This window comes from Athene cunicularia, assembly GCF_003259725.1.
Source record: "Athene cunicularia isolate RWA chromosome 2 unlocalized genomic scaffold, athCun1 chr2_part1, whole genome shotgun sequence".
Classification (NCBI taxonomy): Eukaryota; Metazoa; Chordata; class Aves; order Strigiformes; family Strigidae; genus Athene; species Athene cunicularia.
The window spans coordinates 56,566,334-56,579,596 of record NW_020799095.1 but is presented as its reverse complement, the minus strand read 5'-3'; the positions used below and the strand labels follow the sequence as shown (position 1 = coordinate 56,579,596).

The 13,263-nt window shown below is 40.9% G+C and overlaps 1 protein-coding gene across 1 annotated transcript in view; it reads right to left on the bottom strand.

The window, feature by feature from the left end:
- Nucleotides 1-1,717: 1,717 nt before the first annotated feature.
- KIF13A (kinesin family member 13A) overlaps nucleotides 1,718-13,263 on the bottom strand; it is a 112,541-nt gene continuing 100,995 nt past the window's right edge. Inside the window, exons 36-37 of the mRNA XM_026842326.1 lie at nucleotides 4,675-5,779; nucleotides 1,718-3,815 (exon numbers count right to left, since the gene is read on the bottom strand). Of these exons, the coding sequence (XP_026698127.1) occupies nucleotides 3,529-3,815; nucleotides 4,675-5,779 (1,392 nt within the window). The 3' untranslated portion in view covers nucleotides 1,718-3,528. The remainder of the gene's footprint in view (nucleotides 3,816-4,674; nucleotides 5,780-13,263) is intronic.

Here is a 13,263-nt window from a genome sequence, read left to right as displayed (position 1 = left end):
GGCGGGGCCGGCCTTGGCTTCGCTCCGCCCCGGCCTCTCCTTTCGCCGCTAAGAGCTCCCGCCCGCTGTCGTTAATAAGATTAAATTACAGCCCGAAAAGCTTTTGGAGGCTTTGCCGGTATCGGCCCTCTGGGGTCCACCCTCGGAGCAGTGTACGCGTTCAGCGGTGAAACTCCCGGATGCCGCCGGGCCAAGCCAACTCACGGTTTCCAGTTTTGATGAGGAAAGCTGGCTTGAGCCTTTCGGCAGAAACAAGGCAGCGGCTGCGTTCATCCAAGCCCTCTTCCTCCCCAGCCATCCCTAACAGCTTTAAATCCCGTCCTTCTCAATATCACCTTTTTTCCTTTGAATTCTGCAAATTGCCAGCTAAAATGACGAAGGGATCCCCAAAACGTGTACGCTAACATGAGAAAGGCCTAAAGCCAAGTCCCACTGCGCTACACAAGTGCTCTTTTATGCCCACCACCTCTTCACCAGCCCAGGGAGCTGCTCTGGCACCTCTGACCAGGCTCCTCAGGGCACCAGTTACCTGAGAGCAGGGGAAGGGAACAGCCATACCTTGCTCTCTGGGGCTGGCACCCTACGTTTCTTTCATTAGACTGCTTCGTGGCATTTCTTAATTACTTACATCATAACACCATGCAATATTCTGCCTCCAGCTGCAAACACAAAGGACACCTTTTGTAGCGGAACACTGGAGCCAGCCAGCAGCACCGTACCAGCTGAATGTCCATAAAGTCTTGTACGCTTGGAAGAACACCACTGAATAAATTCAGAAAACAAGATAAAGGCCAGCATGAACTCATTTAACATTGTTAACTATCCTGATAGTCAAAATCAGGACTGGGGAAACCACCACAACAGCAAGTTTGTTTTGGCGGCTCAGACAAATGAGGGATTGGCTCTGCCCTACGTTAATCAGTATTATGACTGGCATTGGTTTGGGTTTTTTTTAAATCAACTTCTTAGTATGGATTGTACATCTTGTTAGGCAGTGTATTTTAGATGGTGGCTACCGTACTATTTTAAAAAAAAGCAATCTGCAGTTGGACTATCACCACAGCATTATTCCACTGATAATAAAGTTTAAGACAGCAAACTACTAGTCTAACATTACTACTAGAAAACTTGCTTCTGGGTTTACCTACCAGAGTTTGAGGAGCACATCAAACTAAAATGCTTGCATTTCCACATTACCTCACTGCACTTATTAGATCCATTCCTGATTTTAAATTAACCCAGGTCACGTTAACATGTGAGGTTTGCAAAAGCACAGGTCTTTCAGTAGTAACAGAAATCATGACAGCACAGGTTATGCAAAATATGTATGGCACAAAACTAGGTTGGCTTGTTTAGGTTTCTCTGGCATGTATAGATTGTATACCCCAAGAAGCCAAGTTATGCTGGTATTTCTTAAGCAATCACGTAGTCTGAAACCACAAACAGCCTAGTTCAGCTGATACTACCCTGGTGTAAATACTGCATCTTTGCCCTAAGAAAATAGCCACATCAGCTTTCAAAATTGTTTACAGTGGCCTTCAACAAATATGCAAATGTGTGTGCACACACACACACAACGTGTATTTTCTAAAAAGCATTATAAAAAGATTAAAGTGACATCTAGAATGAACTTGAAGCCTCCAGTGTTGGGTGTAGGCTCTAGGATCATCTGTGCCTGATAAAATACCTCTGCATAAAGTATTTTTTCTATTACGGTAATTTCTTCCAGAGCAGTATCATTAATGCAGTGAGAGCAACTCTAGGTGGCCACCAGAAGTATAAAGTGTTCTGCAAAGATATTCATTTCACCAAAACCAAGTAACACAAGAATCCAGTCTCAGAGGACACAAGAGCTATGTCAAGGGCTAGTGCACAAAACTTTGCAGCCCCAGCTTTCACCACCCCACCACCCCCCCAGCAGCCAACTGTGTTGTGCTCAGCTGAGGCACTGACATATTTAGCAATGAGTCTGTCTTGTCCATCTTCCAGGAACTTGTCCTGCCTGCCCTTGACCCATATAACACCATTCTCTGGCAGGAGGTCTCCAGCTCCACTCCCCCTCCTATGAAGGATGGGGAAGGCAGCAGGTGAGGAACACATATCCACAGGGGCTTGCTGTTCTCTTAACGCTGCATGAACCGGTCAGTGTTAAAAACCGGTTAATAGCATCCAGTCTTCCACTGCAATTGTATTGTCCTTCAGCATTTTTAAAAAACTACTTTGCATCTGAGCACTATCAGCTAGAAACAGCTTACTATTTCACCATGAAACCTAACTGTATCAAATACAAGCAAAACATTTTTTTTAAATCCCAAGTAAACAGTCTGTATTCTAACACACAATAGGTCTGTACCAATTAAATACAGTATGGCAGTATATAAATTACAGTTCTTTACAGTAAATAGTAAAATACAAGAGTCCGCTTACTGTACACAACAATCAAAGAAAGAACAGCAGCTTTTCAGTAAGGTCCCAGGTTATCTCAATCATTCACTTGCTAAGGAACAAAGAAGAACAGATACAGCAGGCCATTCACTTCACTCATTTTTTACCATGTTACTTTACAAGTATCCAGAATGCTTGTACAGGCATCTACAGTATCTACAGGTGGAACAACCTTCTTAGGAATTCATGAGGACCAGACATAAATCCCTCCATCATTCCCATTATTAAAATAAACTTTACAGGTTAAAATTACTTTAGCAGGTTCTATTTCATCTTGATAATAACCAGCAAGTAACAAGTGCAAAGTTTGCAGTCGTGATCCATTTACTGCTTCTTTGTTTCCCCATTCCCCTCCCCCCGCCAAGCAAACCCCCACCCCACATGTTGTCCTCTCATGCCCTTGCAGTAATACTGTTTCTGCAGTCAAACTGCCCGGCTGGCTTATGCTAACATATGAAATGCCAGACATATAGCTTCAGGCATTGTTAGTCATTTCAATCCAATGCCAAGTCAGCACAGTGGCAGGCCTCTAGGAAGACAAAAAATACGAAGCAGTTGGATATTTCAGTGTGCTTAAACACAGAACATAAGGCTGCACGGTGCCCAGTGACTAAAAGAACCATGGCACCAAGTTATCAGTTAAAACATTTACAATAGAAAGATATAAACAGCAAATGTGTCAGTCTAAAACAAGTTCTTTGGTAATTAAGAACAGCAAACCGTAGCTTTTTTTTCCAAATACGGATTTGTATCCTGTTTTTTTCTCAATAAAATATTTTTTGTTGTTTAAAATATATCTCCCAAGTTGTTGCGTAACAAATAGTCCAGTACCTCAGTTATCTACAAATCAGCTTTTACTGTATTTTAGTGTGCAGCCGTATCTGCCCACTGGCAGACAAACTATAGATACACATTCATATATATATATAATATATATATTATTTATAAAAAAATTAGAGAATTAAGTCAAGGACTCTAGGGAATACACATTCCGTATGGACAGATTAAAATGTACAAGAGCTTCAAAAATCCATGAAGTTTTCTACACAGTGATGCGTGTAGTAAGTGCAAAAATACTGCAGTTTAGTTAATCCAAGATTTCCTGTTTTCCTGTTTCCTAGAAAAAGCAGAAGCCGCTGCATCTCCTGAATGGCAGAGGACTTCTCCTCCTGGTTTAGGAGTGGATGATGAACTTTGAAGCATGGAATTTTTCCGTTTCTCTGAAGCAGAAGATGCCTGAGACCGTGAAGTGCTACTCCATTTCCTTGAAGAAACTGATGCTTTGCTGAGGCGCCCAGGACGAACAAAGACACCATGTCGTGGTTTGCAGTGGAAGTACTCTCTGCCTTTTACAGTTCCATCGTGCTTCCCTTCAGTGAAAATAAATGCATAGAATTAGTTGTTGGTACTTCCATTAGCACATACTACTGTAGCACTGAAGTGTTTGATAACTTTGGTTATATGTCAAACAGTCAAGATTTTTAATGCTGAGTGATGAAGCTAGCTCATACCATACACTAGGGAGAACAAAGCCTGGAAAGGACAGCTTGAATTGTGACCAAAAAGATCATTTCCTAAAATATTACTTTGTTAAATAACAGTTTAAAAAGTGAGACATTTCTTCATTTTACAAAACGTCAACTGCTTACAAAGCTTAGAATTTAGCTGCCAGAGAAACTTCAAGTATCAGCGTTACTATCTATTAAGCTCCTAAAACCCTCGTATTTTTAAATGACCCGAAGCATTTCTGCAGTCTTGCAGAGTATTGACTTTCTGACCCCACTGGACTGAAGTTAAAGAAAACCTGTGCTCTGTAATTAACCTTTCCCCCTGGGCAGAGGGGGGAAAGTATCTGAAAGCTACAGACAGCAAACCTGTTTTATAAATGATGTCCATTGTTAGTACTGCCCACAAACATGCATGTGCATTTTTCAAAAATCTAGCAATTTTAGGCTTTGCTTGTTTTTCCGATCTATAAAAATAGATGGGTACCAATCAGAACTACCACAATGCACGCAAGCATTATTCTGCCTGAAGCAAGAATAGGGCTTTAAAACAGTTAAAAATTAACTCTTAGCAAAGTATTCCTATAAATCTGGGTGTATAAGATTCCAGGTCTATATGAAATTAGAGGTATTTCCCAAGACTTAACAGCATATGATTATAGTTTAACTTTAAAAAACAGATCACATTAACTGCACAGATAACCCTGCCCATATTTAGTCTTACCCAGCTGAACATTTAGTTCAACTCCAACCCAGATTCCAGCAGAAAAATCCACCGTTCCAACGTATCTCACTGTGCCCATCTTATTACTTCCAACACAGACTTGTTCACCCACTGCCACCCAGCTAGGCAAGACGTGGGCTTGATCTGCAGAAGCACCTTCTTCACCCTCGGAACCATCCAAGTGGTCCTTCCCAATAAAATCATCTACAGAAGTATCAGGGTAAGTCTCACAGTCTGAAGTCTCTTTTACCAGAACAGGACACAAAGGGCTTTCCCCAGCGTCTGCAAGCCCGTCGCCAGCTGCTGCTGCTGCAGAGCCCACTTGGCCCACGCAAGGGCTTTGCTCCTTGTCAGCGCCTCGGGGTAGCTCCAAGGAACTCACTCCATTAGAGGACACGAGGGAACACAACTGCGGAGCTGTCGAATGGTCAAAGTCCTTTCCATCTTCGACGCCCATGAACTCTGTAAAGGAGTGATCTTCCAGAATGTCTGTCATGTGCTCAACTGTCGCTTCACGTGCTGAAAATTTAATTGCATGACAGGTATTTTTGCCATCCGAGGAACTTAGAGCTGAAAATGATCCAGCTCTGGGTAACTGCTGAGAGTGTGTGTCAGTGGCATCGAGGGACAGTGGTACTTGTTCTGTTAAGGCACTGTTTTCTTTCAGTGGTAACACAGGTAACTTTTCCCTCACTACCTCCTTTTCTGACTCTCGACATTCCTTGTTCGAAGACCTTGCATCATGTGCAAGAGCAGATCCTGAGGGATCATTAGAGTCCAGCTCCTTTGTGTGACCGGCTAGCTGGTCTGTGCTATCACTACAGGGAACAAGCATGTCAGACAGGGTAGCATTAGAGGCACTGTGGGAAAAGTAGCCACTAGTAATACTGCTAGTGGTGGGGCTGCGGGATACCTCTTTCTCAAGAACACGGGAACTCATGAAGTCTGATTTAGAAGAAAACCATTCCCTGTTCTCCAGGCTAGCATTGTAAACACTGAAGTCAGCAAACTCCTCCGGTATGTAAGGGCGGAAATTTTGAAAACTTTGTGGACTTATCAGCTTCTTATTAATGGCCTCCAACTCACTGTCTTCCTCCTCTGAGTCCTGCAAAAGAAGAAAGAGTTGCATGGGATTTTGAAGCTATGACAGTAAAGTTTTCAAAATAGAAATCAATCTTCCTCGATTTTTTTTTTTTCTTTCTGAATGTGGAGAAACGTATACCTTTAACATTCTTTAATTGAAGAATGGAAGAGAGCTCTGAAAAGAGCTGCTGGGAACATGTCCTGTCTAATATTAAGCTATTCCATTTTCAGAAAATAAAAGATAAATTCTAAACAGTTCAGAAAATATGAAGCAATGAAGTTTGGCGTAAGGAAAGCTCGCAACATGATAAAGTTCTATGTTTACTTATTTTCATCATACTCCTTTTTTAGAAGTCACGTATTATAAACTTTTATTTTCCCATGATTTAGACTAATTAAACCTATTGAAGGTATTCTATAGAGCTAACTGGCCACCTAACAAGACAACATAAACATGAATTGGAAAGTGTCCACTGCAATACTGATTATTAAAAACTATCCTGCATAACGGGATTTTCTATTAATCTGATACCAGTGAGGCTGAATAATTTTGCTTATACCCAGCTATCACACCTGAACACATTCTCAATGTTTGAAAATAAAGGCAAAAGGATCAAATATTACAGAGAACCTTCAAGAAAGCATTTGTGTGCAAATGGTGCCTGGAGGGAAATAAGTGACACTAATCAGCCCGGCAGACTTTGGAGGCAGCTCCCTGAATTTCCCTTTGATAACGAGTGGTGATTCACGGTGAACACCCCACAAACGTGGCTTTCACAGAGCCCAGCTGAAGCTGAGGACTTTAGTCTGTCAAGACACATCTGAGAAAAACCCCAGCAACACAGTTGTGCTCCCGCCCCATATAAAATACTGCAGGCAAAACTCTAAATGGATGCTTTTTCAATACTTCATTTTTCATATAAATATATGTCTTTGTTTATACACATATAAACATATGTATATATACATACATATATCTATGAGTACACACATATATATGTTAAAAATGGCTAGTTTACAGCAAATTGCTATTAGAAAGAATAATATTTTCAGGAAAATGAAAACTGCTGAAGTACTTAAAAGTTTAGAGGAACTCAAGCATCTATTATTTCTCTATTCTTTGTCTGCATCATGGATTTCAACTACTGATCAAGGCAGATCCTGTGTGGTATCTAAAGTAGTTCAATGCTTTCAGACACCTGCCTCGAATCACCCATGGAAAAAGAACAGCACAATATTTAATCAGATGACCAATGCACTGAGAATCAATACATCAAGCTTAAGGTAATCAGATGACCAATGCACTGAGAACCAATATACATCAAGTTTAAGATAAACATACTCTGTAAAATGTTCTCCTATACTTCATAACAACCAAGACTGCTCAGATAACTTCCTGCAACACAGCTTCAAATACACAGACAGCAAACAGGTTTGTTCAGTTTGCACATGTCAGAACAATCAAGGAATTGTTCAGGTTGGAAGGCACCTCTTGGGGTCATTTAGTCCAAAACCCCCTGTCTTGGTTTAAACCTGGCTGGCAGCCAAACACCACACAGCCCCTTGATCACCCTCCCCTTCCCAGGAACTACTAAGAAGAAAAATTAACTCTATCCCAGCCAAAACCAGAACTGACTGCCAGAGCAGACTGTACAGGACTGTGTCCAGTTGGGTGCGTTCTGAGATCTCCAAGGATGGAGACTCTATAACCTCTCTGCACAACCCATTCCCATGTTTGACCACCCTCACAGTAAGAGAGAATGCGTTTTCTTGTGTTCAGATGGAATCTTGTGTGCTTTAATTTGTGTCCGCTGCCTCACGTCCTGTCACTGGGCACTACCGAGAAGGGTCTGCCTTGTCTTCACTCCCTCCCATCAGGTGTTGTCATGCGTTGATTAGATGCCCCTGAGCCTTATCTCCTCCAGGCTGAACAGTCCCAGCTCTCTCTGACTCTCCTCATGTGTCAGATGAAATAAGCCATTAATCACCTTTGCAACCCTGCACCAGACTCACTTCAGTAAGTCCCCACCTTTCTTGTACTGGGCAGCCCAGAACCAGCCCCAGTACTCCAGATACAGCCTCACTAGTGCCGAGTAGAGAGCAAGGATCACCTCCTTCAACCTGCTGGCAATGTCCAATGTATTGTTGGGTCTTCTCTGCTGCAAGGACACACTGCTGGCTCATGGCCAGCTTGGTGTCCATGAGGATCTCAAGTACTTCTAGGGAAAGCTGCTTTCCAGCCCATCAGCCCCCAACATATATTGGTGCCTGGCGTTATTTCTCCACAGATGCAAGACTTGGCATTTCCCCTTGTTGAACTTCGTGAGATTCCTCTCGGGACATTTCTCAACTTGTGGGGTCCCTCTGAATAGTAGCACAACCCTCAGGTGTATCAGCACTTCTCCCAGTCTCATATAATCTGCAAACTTGCTGAGGGTGTCCTCTGTCCAATCATCCACGTCATCATTTAAGGTGTTGATCTGTACTGGCCCCAGTACTGAGCCCTGGAGTACACAGCTTGTTACCAGCCTCCGACAGGACTTTGCACCTCTGATCACAACCCTCTGTGCCCAGTCGTTCAACCAGTTTTTAATCCACTTCACTGTCCACCTATCTAACCTGTACTTTGTCAGCCCATCTATGATGATGTTATAGGAGATAGTGACAAAGGCTTTATGTACTAGAGTCAAGGAAATCAACATCCTCTGCTCTCTCCTCATCCACCAAGCTAGTCACCTTATAGTAGAAGGCAACTGAGGCTGGTCAAGCATGATCTCCCCTTTGTAAATCCATGCTGACTACTCCCAAGCACCTACTTATTCCTCATGGGTTTGGAAATGCTTTCTAGGAGGATTTTTGCTGTCATCTTCCCAGAGACAGAGGTGAGGCTGATCAGTTTGTAGTTAGCTGAATCTTACTTCTTTGTTCTTCTTGAAGACAGAAGTGATATTTGCTCTTCCAGTCTTCAGGTACCTCTCCCAATTGCTATGACATTCAAAGATAATTGAGAGTGGCCTTACAATAACATCAGCCAGCTCCCTCAGCAATCATGGGTATGTTTACTTCAACAAACATGCAGTTTGTTTCAGTGCTCCCCAACCTGTTAGTCCTCTATCAAAGGTAAGTCTTCTTTGTTCCATACTTTCCCTTGGGTCTCAGGGGCTTGGGATTCCCGAAGGCTAGTTCTACAGATCAAGACTGAAGTAAAGAAGGCACTGAGTACATTGGCCTTCTCCAAGTCATTTGTGACCAGCTCCCCTGCCCCCTTTGGCAGTGCAATTAATTAAAACATCCTCATAGATATACATTAGGAAGCACATGCTTATGTGACAAGGTCTTTCTCCTAACCTGGAGGTGGTTTCTTTTTTTCTCTAACTTTTGATTATTTTTTTTCCTAAAAAGAACTGTAACAGTGTTCTAAATTATTTCACCTTTATCCTGCATTTTTTGAAGTTATCACCACTCACTATGACCCTTGTCTATAACAAGGTCTCATTTTCCTTTGTACCATGTTCAAGCTCATAGCAGATATAATTTAGTCACAATATTCATGCAGAATGGCCTCTTAAGCCAACCAAGATTTCCACTGATATTAAATGTTTGCTGGTAGAGCAATCAGTATGTGAAGAAAAAAAGTGCCTCTACTTGTTTAAGTATATCTGACAAATCCAATCAGATTTCAGATTATTAAAATTTGCTCAAATAAGGCTTGGCATCCTTTGCTTACTAGTTTTTAAAGTTCTGCTTCAGAGTTATTTCTCTGAAGGAGATTATTTTGCAATTATTTATTTCTCTTCAGAGGAGCAATAGTGTTATGAAATGCCACATAGGACTACTGAAAATTATTTATATTACCTCCTTGAATCTGAAATCTACAGGTAGTACCTTTAAAAGTAAAGAACAAAACTCATATCCACTTCATTGAGACTATGAATACCCTTCCAAGCACTAAAGCATTATGCAAAGTACCTTTTTTGCACATTGGAGTATATTTGTTGTTCGTCTCTGAGGGACCTTTTCTCAATTATTTGACTTAATTCTTTCCTTTCACCCTTATTACTTATGCAAAAGTGTTGTTCTATGCAGAAACTTGTAGTTTCTTTTTAAAATATTACAAACTCTGGTGTTTATCAAATACAGTAAGTTTAAGATATTATATGAACTCCAAATGGCTTAGCATTTCATGAAGGATTTCTAGTTGATAATAACTAAAGGTCCACTTGAAACCAAAAGGCCTTGTTATAACAGAGTTCTTTGTTTCTCCTTCAAATGCTGCAAGATTCCTCATTTGACTGAAAAAAATCCTAGTACACACAGGGTTCCTGTTCAGAATCAGACTGGATAAGAGGCACTGTAACTCAGAAATGTCTCCACAGACACACAGCCATTGGTGATTTGATCAGGTCAAGTCAAACAAGTAACCACATTGTCAGCTGTACGTCATGTCAGTTATTTATCATTGTAAATACAAAAGCTAAGGTGCAGAGAAGCAGCCTTATTACTAGAACATGGGTTGTGAAGAATACTGCAAATAGGCGATGAGTCATCATCTTGTGACAGACAAAAGATGCCCCTTGTGAGGACAGAGAATATTTCCTTTCAAAACTCCTCTCTAGCTTCCCGATTGGGAAATTCCTGAAACAAAACAATTTCAGGAGTCTTCAAATTATTGTGGATGTAAGATGTGGGCAAAAAAAGAAGGAAACTACTTTGTACTGCTCAGGCTATTGGTAGAAATAAAGATAAATTTCCTTGAATCCTTGAAAAATTGCCAAAGAAACTGCAGCCATTTCCCTGGAAATAATAGAAAGACTACAAAGAAAAACAGATTTAAGAACTGGTAACAGTAAGAGTGTGCCAGCAAGAACTAAGAAGACAAGATTATACATCCAGATTTTCCAATAACAGAAGCAAAGTAAGCAGGAACACAGAGAAGCTTCCCTACACCTGCTTTGTAACAAACATACTGCGTAATTAAAAGTTGAAGTGCCTGAGTTTTCAAATCCTTAAATTATACTTCTCAAGTAACCTCAAACATGCTAGTTCCCATTTTACTAATTTAAAAATCAGTAATACTTATTTAGGGGTTGCACCACTGGTGCTTCAGTTTTTAATCGCTCGCTAGGAGGATTTGCTCTTAGCCAGGGGGAAACACTATATGATACGAAATAGCCCTTTGGGTAGTTCAGGTCAGCTGTCCTGGCCGTGCTCCCTCCCAGCTTCTTGTGCACCTGCTCACCGGGAAACTGAAAAGTCTTTAACTGAGAATAAGTGCCACTTAGCAACAACTAAAACATCAGTGCATTATCAACATCATTCTCACACTAAATCCAAAACACAGCACTGTACCAGCTATTAGGAAGAAAATTAACTCTATCCGAGCCAAGACCAGGACATCCTCCTTTGACGTATTAATTACAGGCAGTATTCAAATACATTCAATATGAAAACATCATCTGACCTTAACATATTCCAGCGTGCTCGCATAAAATATAGAACATGCCCTGCTGCCATGCTGTTTTGAAATAGTTCCACATGTGTTTAATATTGCAAGTTACTGTCTGAAATGTTAGATTGAATGCTGTATTTCAGGCTAACTGAATAAAAATATTTTGTGTTAACTGCTTTTTTTTCCCCTTCCTTTGACAGATGTGTTTTGAATATTCAAGAAAAGAACAGATCCCAGAGAAACATGAGAAAAGGGCCAGACATCATTCTTACGCCTACTTAGATGCAGAACTTTAATCTAGTTAATATTACTAGCTTCCTGTATGTTTAGTCGCTTTACTTTTATGGCATTTTTTAAATGCTGTAAGATGCAAGTGAGCATGACACCTGAAGCAACATCAATCATCCAGTGATTAAGTAGGAGTATGAGGCTCTGTACCCTAGAATGATCATTTACAGTATTGATTAATAATGTGAAAACTTCACGTCGAATCAGACAGCTAAAGATTCTTGTGGAGCTGTCACGCTACCCTAGTGTAATCTCTGAATTTATTCTGAGAGCACTAATCATCCAAAAGTGTGAAATATATACTCCAGCCTAGTTAAAATATAGACTTGCTCCAGCTTTGAAAAATGCAGGTCAGCCAGGGAAGCCTACATCTTACAAAGGCTTCTTTCATTAAAGAGATAAAAAAACCCCAGAAACCATCATTTGATAAACCCAATGCCATAAGCTGGCAGGTCTATGCAAAGCAGCCATCTTAACCTCCTCCCTACTAGTACCTGCTAGTTCTTGCCTGCCTCCCTGGTACCCACTCAAGTGTCCATAAGGTGATCAGACAGGGCAGTAGATCCAAATGAAACATAAGTCCACGGTAGTCTAGGCATCAGCTGGATGGATCAGTTCCCTTGATCTGACTTAACTATGCAACTGAACCAAAAGCAAAACCAAACAAAAAGCATGTTGATGCAAAAGGGACGAGTCAGTGCAAGGGTAGGATCAAGCAGCTAAGAGTTGAAAGAACAGCTCTTTCCAGGGCCCTGTTGGCTACTGGTTTGCAGTGTTCAATTAATTAGTTCCATTCTAATGGGAAAAGCCTGGTGCAGGATGTTGCCCTTTTCTAGCTCTGAAAGCTACTTATGTTTGGAAAGCAGCAAATGCCTGGGTTAATTCAGGGCATGCATGGGGTGGGACCCTGTTTTTACTCAAGGGATTAAAAGTTACTATGCAAAATTTGTAACAATTTAATTTCCAAGGATGTTTTTCAACCCACTAGAAGACTTTGTCTCCAAACATCTTCATGCTATTTGTATCAGTGACTCTATGTGAATCACCATGTCAACTACCTTATGGAAAATTAACATGATTGAGAATAAAACAGCTGCTGCATGAAACCAGCAGCCAAGCTTCCAATACACATACAAGAACACTCAGAATACTTTGGTATAACAACCTACAAAACAGTATTAGAAATCCAGACCAGATCTTTTAATGGCTTAGCTATATGGTAGAAATGAAAGTAACTTTTGACTAGGAAGAATCCATCACTAGGCACTCTGTGATAAAAGAGGCTTATAACACTTATGGGAAATAATTTGAAGGTTCTGAATTTTAAATCTAAAGCTCTGATTAAAGCAAGTATTTACAGCCATGTCTCACAGCCCAAAAACCCAAGTCCATCATACAGCAAGAAATGGTAATACACCTTCTGTTGAAGCAGCAGTGAGAAAAGAATTTGGCAGGTGAAGATTAAAATAAAAGCCCTCCACCTCAATTCACCACCTGAATTATTAAGACAGGCTGCAGGTTAATTAAGAGTGGCATCTTATTTTAGTCATACTACTACCACATCAGGCAATGAGAAGCTTTTTATAGTGTACCCACACCTAAATGCATGGTTACTTACACCAAATGGGATCATTCCATTTACTCTGGGGTATAGTCACAAAATCTGGGTAACATACAAGGTATATTAGAGTGACAACAACATGGTTCACTAAACCACCTTTTAATTGATCATTTGTACCCTGTAAAAAGTAAATCCTCCCCTCTCCCAC